The sequence below is a fragment of the Crocuta crocuta genome, unplaced genomic scaffold (genome assembly GCF_008692635.1).
Source record: "Crocuta crocuta isolate KB4526 unplaced genomic scaffold, BGI_CrCroc_1.0 scaffold260, whole genome shotgun sequence".
NCBI lineage: Eukaryota > Metazoa > Chordata > Mammalia > Carnivora > Hyaenidae > Crocuta > Crocuta crocuta.
In genome coordinates, this window is record NW_027527525.1 from 7,162,474 (window position 1) to 7,174,578 (window position 12,105).

General features: G+C 42.6%; 1 protein-coding gene across 1 annotated transcript in view; it reads left to right on the forward strand.

The window, feature by feature from the left end:
* SNTB1 (syntrophin beta 1) overlaps positions 1-12,105 on the forward strand; it is a 233,678-nt gene that overhangs the window by 193,138 nt on the left and 28,435 nt on the right. Inside the window, exon 6 of the mRNA XM_077764844.1 lies at positions 8,919-9,058. Coding sequence (XP_077620970.1) covers positions 8,919-9,058 — 140 coding nt within the window. The remainder of the gene's footprint in view (positions 1-8,918; positions 9,059-12,105) is intronic.

The following is a 12,105-nucleotide window of genomic DNA, read 5'->3' on the forward strand; positions in this document are numbered from 1 at the left end:
TAGTATGACTTCATCTCAACTAACTGCATCTGCAATGACCATATTTCCCAAAATGGTCACATTCTTTGGTATTGGAGGTTAGGAATGAAACACCTGAATTCGGAAGAGGGGGAGACACAATATAATCCACAATCCTGCTTATCACAGAGTAAGTTTGCAATACATGTTGACTTCTTCAGTGTATCCTCCTTTAATGAGGGAGCATTCTTTCCTGTCATGTAGATTTTTAAACCATCAGATTGAAATAACTCAAAATCTAATATGTCACATTCTCTCTAAACCTTTCTCTTCTAAGTGCTCCTTCTAACTTACTACTGTTTTTGAGACCCAAAGATAGAGTAATCCCAAACAATTTCAACTTTACTCAGTTTTAATACTGTATAATTCAGGCAGGGCATGGAGTTGAAATTCATTTTTGGGCTTTTCTCAGAAAAGTGTGAGCTGAGCACACAAATAAATAAGACAAAAGGGAATGTTTACAGGTTCAAAAGAACACACCCATATGAATCACTGTAAGGAATTTATTTTCATACAAACAGCAGGTCTCCTCTTCAAAGAGCTGGTGTTTGGAAGTGTCCAATGGAAGTCACATGTCCTGAGAGGAAATGTAGGATGTTCCCAGTTGAGCCAGGGCACTGAGAAGGGAGACAAATAAATCTCTGACTCTAAACAGAATGGCTGGTAAGATAGACTCCCTAATGAGCTAAGGGATTGATTGACAGGTCAGGCTAGTCTAGACCCAGGTAGTTGCGAGGGAGGTGAGAACAGCCGATGGTCCTGGAACGAGGGCTTCTCTGGAAGGAAGGAGAGAATACACTGTCTAGCAGTAAAACCTAATGTGGACAGGGAAAAGTAATAGGCAGAATTATTCAAAATGGACACAAGGGGACATACAGTAGAATCCAGTGTGGGGGTCCAAGTTCATGGCCTGGTTTTCTCCCAGAATGCTGAGAACTGGATGGTTCAGAGTAGGATTTTGGTAGAGTAACCACACATCTCTTCTCCTTTCTGGGGTTCCCAACTGAGAGTGAGAGGGAATGATGCAATCATGGAAAACAGAAACAAAAAACACACCATATTTATTAATAGTTAAACAATTACCCAATAAGTCCTAATTGAATGCCAAACCCAGATAAATGTGGCATCATATAGAACATGGTTAGAGTGATGTATCTTGTCTCCTTTGGCCTCTTTTGAAGCTAGGGTGCTTGGGTATTGAAATGAGCCAATGGTGCAGACCAAAATGGCCAGTTTGCTCTAGCACCAGTCCAGCATACATGTTCCTACCATGCAGATATGTTATATGCAATGAGTGGTAGTGACCACAGATACCTGCTTGCGATGAACATGACAATGCCTGCTTTTAAAAAGACCCAATGACGGCTCTAGATCTTAACAGTTAGAGTCCCAGCACCTCTTTCCTTGGAGGGGGAGTTCATTAGATTGACATAGATGATGGGCAGCCAGTGGGTGGCACTCCTTCTTCCTGTAGTTGGGTTCTCTGATAAGGATGTCATTCTGCTTCTTAAAGGTAGACAAGGGTGTAGGGTAGAAAGTCATCCTCAACTTAAAGAGACACAGGCTTGGGTAGCTGGAGCTGGTTCTTCCAGTTTATTAGTCCAACTTGATTATATGTAGCCTGAACTGAAAGTGACCTGGAGATACAGAGTCATCCAAGTAGAATCCAACAATCTTTATGAAGCAAGAAGAAACCTTGGAATCACTTCCTGGAATCTATCCTACTTAGAATGTTGTCAGTTTGAAGAGCTGTCTCATTAACAGTAAGCAAATGAGGCAAAACAATTGAAAGGCCAGGTTCATGTGGCTGAAATGCTCTATGCCTCGATGGGGACTAGACCTTCATGAGCTTTCTGCCTCCTCTTTCCATGATGCTGTATGATGAAAGGAGATTCAAAACCTTCGCTCTGCACTTATCTCTTTGGATGTGTGTGACCTACCCTAAGGTTGGTTTCATTATGAAATCCTGGAGACCAAGGCATCACTTTTAATAGAGCCATCAAAGGGTTCTGTTAGAGTACATTAGCATCTGACCTTCTGCATACTCAGTAAATAAGATAACTTAAAAAAAAAACTCCACTCCATGTTTCCAAATGTTCAAAGAGGAAAAAAATAAACATGGAATACTAACTGAAAATATAGTGGGTTCTTGCCATTTTCTTATGATTAGTTTCTTATCTTTACCCCAATTCATATCCATTCGGGACTTCAGAATGTGACTTGGTTTGGAAGTATGGTCTTTGCAGGTGTAGTTAGTTGAGTTCATACTGGAATTGGGTGGGTTCTAAATCCAGTGGCAGGTGTCTTGATGAGAACGCCACATGAAGACATGGCAGAAAGAAGTCCATGTGACAACGGAAGCAGAGACTGGACTAACACAGCTTCGAGGAATAGTGGTGGCTACCAGAAGCTGGAAGAGGCAGGGAAGAATTCTTCCCTAGAGCCGGTGTAGGGAGCATGGTCCTGCCAACCCCTGAGGTGATTTATTTGTAACCCAAGCACCAAAGTCCCACCATGCTAACTTGTACATTGACTCTGGTGAGCCTTCTAATTATGAACCCTGAATCTGGGGCTTTATTATATATGGCTTACAGAATTCCAGAGGTAGTTTCAAAATTTGGCAGGAGGGAGCAAATTCGAAATTGGGGACTGTGGCTATTGGGAATGTCGACATATAAAAATGATACCCTCCCTAAATGTCCCGCAGTCAAAACATATTGCTCTTTCCTTGTTTTCACTCAGCTTGCTCTAACAGTTTTCATCATTGACTTGACATCCATCAAACAGGATGGATCACTCGGTCTGCTCCCCCACTTTAAGCCACCCTTGAATTCGCCACATGATCCAGGTGCCAAACAATTTGGGAGTCGCGTGAGAAGAGAGAAGTGAGTCCAGGGGAGCTGAGGCTCCAAAGAGCCCTGTTTCTGAACTTGCCTTCTGGTCCTCTTTCCCATTCTGTGCCTTGCCTTCCTTTCCATCCTGCTCTACATCCAGGTGTGGGTACCCCACCGGGTTCCCAGTTGCTGGGCCCTGGGATTGTCCAGGGCCAGCTACAAGACGGCTGCAGGTTGTGACTTGGTACTGTGTTCCCCATGTTCCCGTGGCCACATTTAAACTTGTTCCTCTCCCTTTGGTGAAGTGAAGGGGATCTTTATATCTGCCTCTCTGAGAGCTGGTGCAGGGAATTCATTATCTAATGTTTGTGAAGCATTTGGAAGTTGATAACTGCTAATTATTATTACCCTAGTATCTTGTCCTTTGTTCTAAATTCCAAGCAATCTGAAGTGAAAAGACTTAAATTAAAAAGTTGCCAAGATAGCCATGATCTCCAAAACAAAAGTTGTGTTTGACCTTCCTCCGTGAACTTGATTTATTCCATTAGTCACTCGCCTTATATCCAGACCCTCCCCCCTAGCAGAGTAGCTGGAAGCAGGAGTGTGTGTGAGGTGCGTGATGGGGCTAGTTTAACATTTCTAATATCTGCCATATGGGAAGTGCTTTATATACATTCTCTCATTTAATCCTTATAAAATATGCGTAGGAGGCCATTATTGGCATGTTACACATGAGTGAACGAATGCTTATAGCTGTTAAGGAACCTATTCAAATCCCTCATCTGAGAAGTGGCAAAGCCAGATTTTGAAGACATTGCCATTTGGCTCCAAAGCCTCTGAGCTATTCTGCCACCCCTGTGCTCAGACAAGAGGTAGAAAATAAGCGTGTTGGGAAGAATGAGGTGGCATAAGCAGAGAAAAAGAGATTTATATGAATGGAGTCCACGGAACAAAGGAGATGTATAAAGCAGGGGTCCTAGTAACTAAAGTGGTCCTAGCCTTGTAGTGGGGAATTTTGAACCGAAAAAGATGATCTGTTGTTCAAGTTGGAAGGGGCTGTTAGCAATAACTTTGTCTTAGCCCATTCTCCCACCAGGGAGGATATTAGATCGAGGAAGACCAGTAATTCTTGCCCAAGTTTACCTAGATCTTTTACTTGATATTCATTTATTCTTAGACGTGGTAATCAAATATCTAATATTTTCTTTTAATCAAAGTATGGTGGACATACAACGTTATATTACTTTCAGATGTAGAACATAGTGATTCAACCATTATATACATTATGAAATGATCACCATACAAAGTTATTACAATATTATTGACTGTAATCCCTATGATGTACTTTTCATCCCTGTGACTTATTTATAACTGCAGCTTTTTGCCTTTTATTCCCCTTTACCTATTTTACCCATCCTGCCTTCCACATCTTAGGTTTTTTATGTGTTCTGTTATGTTAGATTCCACATATCAGTGAAATCTTATGTTATTTGTCTTTCTCTGTCTCACTTATTTCATTTTGCATATTATGCTCTTCAGCTCTTTCCGTATCACAGATGACAAGATCTCATTCTTTTTTATGGCTGAGTAATATCCCATTGTGTATACACACATCTTCTTTATCCATTCATCTGTCAGTGATCACTTAGGTTGTTTCCATATCATGACTGATGTGAATAATACTGCAGTAAACATGGGGGTGCTTTCTGGAATTAGGATAGCTAATATTTTTAAAGCTTTGCTTGCTTACTGTATGCAGGACCCTTTTCTAAGCACTCTAGGTGTGTTAATTAATTTCATCATTACAACTTCTCCTAAGCAACAGTATTATTCTTTCTTTTGGAAATATCTGCAAAGAAGGCACTGAAAGGTTTTGGTAAAACTGTCTCTTTGAAAATAATCCTCAGATTCTAGATATTGCAGAGGAAACCAGGTCAGCAGTTTTCAAACTGCATCCCAGTGGTTGCTGGGAACCTCACTCAGAGGTATGGGTGATGGCAGGACAAAGACATAAAGTCTCGGACCACAGCCAGGCTGTAACCCCATCCAGAACCCCGTTGTGCTCTAGGACTTGTGATGTGAGCTGATCAGAGCGTCCAGTGAATTTTCAAAGTTTGAAATCTCCTGAGCTCAGTGACTTAGAAGACCTGTCTCAAACAGAGGATTCAGTGACTCTGTGTCCCTCAGGTGTTTTTGATTGAGATGGAATTGACATGTAACATGGTGTAAGTTTAAGATATACAACATGCTGGGGGCACCTGGGTGGCTCAGTCGGTTAAGTGTCCGACTTCGGCTCAGGTCATGATCTCACGGTTCGTGGGTTCAAGCCCCACATCGGGCTCTGTGCTGACAGCTCAGAGCCTGGAGCCTGTTTCAGATTCTGTGTCTCCCTCTCTCTCTGACCCTCCCCTGCTCATGCTGTCTCTCTCTCTCTCAGAAATAAATAAAAAACATTTAAAAAAATTTTAAAAAGACATACAACATGTTGATTTCATACATTTATTTCTCCTTCCCTCAGTTGTTAGCAGAGACTTCTTTCCACTCTCTCAAAATCTTCCTGCCATTTTATCAACCTTTCCTCTCATGCTCTGCAAAATTGACCATGGGGGACAGGATTCAGGTCACCAGAGATGTGCCTCGGAGTAATTTCAGAATTGTGTGTCTGTTTCCGTTTCTCCCCTTTCGCCTTCTTCATGAGAAACATGATTGGTTCTTGAGAAATTGACTGCTGCGGCATCTGATGGCAGGAAGCCGGGATTGAGATGGAAGTTGTCACATCTGTTTCAGGAGCCACACTTTAATAAAATGTAGACACATCCCAGAGCTGTTGCATTCATGCTGGAAAATCTTGCATGCCAGGAAATCTGGGTTTGTAATGGAAATTGTCACTGAACAAATACTCCAGCACGAAGAAAAGTGTTCTTGAAAGGCTTTGCAGTGCAAAGCTCACGTGGCATAAAGTGCAGCTTTAGAGACCTGTTTTCAACATAACATTTTTCTCCTCGGGAAGTCAGTTGTCCTCATGGGCAGATTTCTAGCTTCAAGCATTCACATAGCATTAAAACGAAAGCTCTGCACACAAACAGTGGGAAATGTCCACTCTGAGTATTCTTACAGCACAGTTAACAAATCCAGGAAGCGTTTTTTAATAAACCACAAATGTTTTAGGGCTTTAGAATTACTTGTACCTATATATACTGTTTGTGGGTGAGTTTGTGACTCCACCATTAGAAAATTCTGGATTTTACTTTTGACATTCACTGGTAAGGTTTATTTTTGCAAACTTAATATTGTTCTTGAAGAATGATGCTTAGTTGTATTCACATTTAAATGGTTCCAGTCAAAGTTAATGGATCAGATCTGACAAGGTAAGGAAGACAGGCACTTTGGGGACAATCATTTGTAGCTTTTTCAGTCCTGTTTAATGAACTGGAAAAGTAATTTGCCAACTTTAATGTTGAGGCTGGAAAAATTTTATTCCAAACCCCCCAAACACTTTATGCTTTGAAACCATAGCTTGGTCACCTTGCAGGGTCTAATACCTTGTTTTCTTTAGCAGTTCATTTTGATCTCTTAAAGATGCCATTGTTCTGTTGGAAAAAGCAATAGGCTAAACCTGGATTTTTTTTATATATGTATGAACTGCATAATGGAAGAAATATGTCAGATAGTCATTCACATTCTAGTATAATTAGTTTATGGGGGGAATTTCTTCCTTCTAGAAAGGGAGTTTTTATTTGGAATTGTTGTAAGCGGTGCATGGTCATTGTGTAATGAATTCTTCTGGGACAACTTTGGAATGGATGGGAAAGGAATGAATTGAAATTGTTAACACTGAAGATATTCTTGGCTTGCCTTATAATTTTTTTCCAAGGAAAGTCAGAAAGTCAGTAGTTTGTCATATTGTTGCCTTTCTAATGAATACTTTTTTGACAAGTTTAGAATTCTGAGTCTGCTACAAGTTTCCCACCCTGAATTTCACTGGAGTTCTTACCTTCTGCCAGATATTATTCTAAGCACATTATGTACACTGTCTCATTTATCTTAAAAAAAATTTTTAAGGGGCACCTGGTTAAGCGTCTGACTTCGGCTCAGGTCATGATCTCACAGTTCATGGGTTCAAGCCCCATGTCGGGCTCTGTGCTGACAGCTAGCTCAGAGCCTGGAGCCTGTCTTCAGATTCTGTGTCTCCCTCTCTCTCTGACCCTCCCCTGCTCATGCTGTCTCTATCTCTGTCTCAAAAATAAATAAAACATTAATTTTTTTTTTTTTTTAAATTTAAGTAGGCTCCTTGCCCAACTTAGGGTTTGAATTTGCAACTCTGGGACTAAAAGTCACATGTTCTACTGATTGAGCCAGTGAGGTGCCCCGGTGCCCGGTCTCATTTAATCTCCACGGTAGCATTACAAGTTATATGCTACTCAACACGCTCTAAATGATGCTTATTGTGCACTGTGATGAGCATTTTAACCCAATCTTCACAATAATCCTCTGGTATAGATACTATTATTTCCCCATTCTACAGATATGGAAACTGAGATACAAAGAGATTAGCTGACTTGCCCAAGATCCCACAGCTGGTGAATTGAGGGGTTGTGATTTATGTTCAAGCATTCTAGCTCCAGAGAAAACACTCTTAACCACTATTCTGTGCAATTTTATCAGTGGGGACATAGAAGCAAAGAGAATAATAACTCGCCCAAAGTCACACAGGCAATAAATAATGGAGCAGGTTCTCAGACTCAAGCGGCCCATAAAAGTACATAGCCTACAAAGCTCACCCCTTCCACAATTCTGCCGGTCTCCTCTGCTGTCATCATTCAGTATTAAAGCTACTTCAATACAGATGTCACTGTGGCACTTAGGAAAATATAACCATAAGAATAGAAAAGGAAAGAATTAGCTTTATCATTTATTTAGCTTACTGCCTCATTTAATTTTGAATAGATTTTGGATCATGGTTTATTATGAAAGGATTGAATCTTCACTGAATTACCAGTGTCAAAGAGAAACTTAACCTCATCTAGAGTAGTGATTCTTAATCTTTAATGAGCATATGAGTCACTGGAAGATTTCGTTAAAATGCAGATTTTGATTCTCTGGGTCTAGGGTGGGCCTGAGACTCTGTATTTCTCGCAGGCGCCCATGTGATGCTGATGCTGCTGGAACGTGGTCCATGCTTTGAGTGTCATGGCTAGCACATTGAGTCTTTCCAAACTGAGGATCAAGATGTAGCCCAGGACTCAGTGTTCAAATTGGAAGGGGAGAGTTCATAGATGAAAGAATACATACAAAATTGGGGATGATCAACACACCATTATATCACACATCAGCACATCAGAGTTTGGGCGGAGAGGGGTGACTCATGAGATAAGACCTGAGCTGTGTCACTCTCAGGATTGGAAGGGACCTTAAGGGTCACCTGGTCCAAACATCCAACTGATGCTTGAATCCTCTCATATCCCTGCTGGATCATTTCATCCCTCAAGTTAAGGAACTTTCTGTGCTGAATGGAACTAAGAGAATTTTAAGATGGTGCCTGAATCACAGAAGCAGTCAAAGCAAAAGGCTGTGACGTCTCTTACCTCTCCAGACAGACATTTGCCTCCATAATACATTTTCAGAGTGTACATTTTCAGAGCTTTGGATATTTCTTCAAAGGCTTTCAAACCTCACCATTTCGTAATAAAAACAATGTACTCTACCAGAGAGGCATCTGGGAGTGCTTATTCCCCCAAGCACCTGCATCCCACGATGAAATAATGATCTCGGTGCTGACTGGCAGGTGGGAAACAGAGACAGATGTGTGACAGCTGGGCTGCTTCTTGGCTGTCCTGACGATGCAGACCAGGGCCCTTGGGAAAACAATTTCAAGGATCAGGAGCCCTGCGACTGTGAATGGCTTCTTCTCATTGGGATTTCACAACCTTGAACTAAGGTGAACTTTCACAACCTTGAACTAAGGACTCCTGCTGTCCTTCTTCTGATTAGGGGGATGCCAGCTTCTCCTTTCCAATCACTCTTCCTTCAGGCTGCTGTTTGATGGTGCCCTGCTTTCCATTTCAGGTGCCCGGGGAGAGCGAGAAGCAGTGGAAGCCGGCCCTGGTCGTACTGACCGAGAAGGACCTTTTAATCTATGACAGCATGCCACGGAGGAGGGAAGCCTGGTTCAGCCCAGTTCACACGTACGCTCTTCTTGCCACCAGGTAGCCACGACCTTGTCTTTGAGTCTGATGTTATTTGCAGCTTGGAGCTTTTCTCCAGTTACAGTGGAGTCAGTTACAGTGATGTCAATGCATTATATCCCTGCTTCCCGTTGCATCAGGAACGGAGGGCTCCTCCAGAACAGAGCCACACGTTTTTATCCAGATCGATCGATTATCGTTCATGGCCAAACGTGGGGCAACACAGAGACAAAGAACAAACCGCTTTATCCACCATGAAGGGGCAGTGGCGTCTGTGAGTAGGTCCCAGCCTAGCCACCTTCCTGGGTCTCCACCCTGTTCTTTCTGAGATGAAGTTCAGGGAGAATCATCCAGCAATGTCTTCATTTGGTGGCAGAGATTGTCATGGGATGTCCTATTGTGCTTTTTTAAAGTTTGCTTAGCACGTTCTTCCCATAGCAAGTTCTTCCTCAGTAGTGTGGTGCTTCCTATGCACGTATGGCTGCCAGGTGTGTGTCTGTCTCTTAGAACCTCCCGTGTACAGATGTCGTTCATGTGACATTTTTTTAATGTTTAATTTTTATTATTTTTGAGAGAGAGAGAGACAGAGACAGAGACAGAGACAGAGCATGAGTGGGGGAGGGGCAGAGAGAGATGGAGACACAGAATCTGAAGCAGCCTCCAGGCTCTGAGCTGGCAGCATAGAGCCTGACGCGGTGCTTGAACCCACGAACCGCTGGATCATGACCTGAGCCAAAGTCGGACGCTTAACCGACCGAGCCACCTAGGCACCCCAATGTGACATTTTTTTAAGTTTATTTTTTTATAGCCCACCATGTGAGAATGGTTTTTACATTTTTAAATGGCTTTTTAAAAGCAAAAGAAGAAAAATATTTCATGACGTGAAAATTATGTAAAATTCAAATTTCTGAGTCCATAAATAACAGTGATATTGGAGCACACACACAACAATAAAAATAATAAAGTTTATTTATTTATTTTGAGAGAGAGAGTGCATGCGCAAAGGAGGGGCAGAGAGAGAGAGGGAGAGAGAGATTCCCAGGCAGGCTCCACGCTGTCAGCGCATGGCCCAACATGCGCTTGATCTCATGAACTGTGAGATACCACCTCAGCTGAAAGTAAGAGAAGAACACTTAACCGACTGAGCCACCCAGGTGCCCCTGTTCATGTGACACATTATCTTAATGCATCATGTGCTTATCCCCTTTTTGAAAATCTGTATCCTGAGCACAAAAGCGCAACAAACCTGAGTCTTGCCTTCAAGAGTTGACATCCCAGATCTGGCTTTCGTCACCAGCTCTTTCTGTATGTGCTTTGTGATAACGGACACAGTTTTCCTTACTCCTATACCTCCCTTTCTTTACCTGGAAGGTAGGAATGCTTACATATTGTTTATGGCCTCCCTGGCATAGTGCCTGGAAATATTGGGCCGTGAAACGTCTGCTGAGTGAATTATTGAACAATGTGGGACAAACTCTGGAAAGAGTTTGGTCCAACAGACAGAGAGCATAGTGGACTGAGGTTTTAGGAGCAGCTGTCCTGAGCAAGAGGAGAAACAAGATGGGTTCTCCATTCTGAAGGGACTGGGGTGCCAAACAGGTCATAGCCCAGACTCAGGTGCAGGGAAGAGAAGGAAACCCAGGAGCAGAAAGGAGGGGACAGAAGATTAAAATGGCATTGGTGCATGGGGCTGAAACTCCTTAAAAGCCCTTTTCCTTCCACTTATGGTGATTATGGAGAACAGCAGGGGTGGCCCGAAGGTGATTATTGGCCCCAGAGGTGAATAGAGGAGGCCTTCAGGGACCAGGGACCAAGCCTAGATCACTTAGATATTAATAAATAAAATAAAATAGTAACTTAATTTTTGAGTATCCTAAGCCTCAAAATCTTTGGCAGCATAGCTATTAAAGTACTGTTGATATTTACAATAAAACCTCATAATCAGAATCCAAACATCTTAAAATATTCCTTTTCCTGTGGAGATTCACGCTGTGTCTTGGGGTCCATTTAAATTTCCCTTCCACAGTTAATAGCCTCAGATCTCACCACCGGCCTGACATTCAGCTTCTGAGACATTCTCACAACTGAAACCAAAGAAAGATTAGGCCATAGTCCCTGTATTCCAGGTACTAAGAAGAGAGGTTGGATTCATCTTTTTAGAATGATTTTCAGGAAAGGGATGCTTGGGTGGCTCAGTCAGTTAAGCATCTGACTCTGATTTCAGCTCAGGCCATGATCTCACAGTTCAGGAGATCCACTCCTGCATCGGGCTCTGCGCTGGCAGTGCTGAGCCTGCTTGAGATTCTCTCTCTCTCTCTCTCTCTCTGTCCTTCCCCTCCCATCTCTCAAAGTAAATAAACTTAAAAAATGACTATTTTCAGGAACAAAAGTTTAAGTAAAGTGTCTAGGTAGCTCTCAGGCAAATTGGAAATAAAACTTGCCCTAATTCATAGCTTTCTCCTCATAGTTCCAAAGCATCCTGACTACTGGAAGCTGCTTTTTTTATTATTATTATTTATTTTTTTAAAGATTTTGTTAGTGTTTGTTTATTATTTTTGAGAGAAAGACAGAGACAGAGACCGAGCATGAGTGAGGGAGGGGTAGAAAGAGAGGGAGGCATAGAATCTGAAGCAGGCTCCAGGCTCCAGGCTCCGAGCTGTCTTCACAGAGCCTGATGCGAGACTCAAACTCACTGACGGCTAGATCATGACCTGAGCCAAAGTCCGACACTTAACCCACTGAGCCACTCCGGCACCCCTGGAGGCTGCTTTTTTATTCATGCATGCATGCATTCAGGATTTTAAAAATTCAGTTCCTTAGTCACGCTGGTACCTTTCAGGTACTCAGCAGTTGTGGCTGGCGGCTACTATTTTGAACAGCACAGATCAATGTTTCCATCTTTCTAGAAAGTGGTAGTGGACAGCACCGCCCTAGAGCATAAATGACTGGCTCAGAATTTGCCCCTATTCGGGCGAGTGACCGGATTGGCATGCTCCACAGCAGCGCGTCCAAAGCGCAGGCTGCCCCATGGGACGCCATCTCGCAGGCTCCTGTGGCTGCCTGCACAA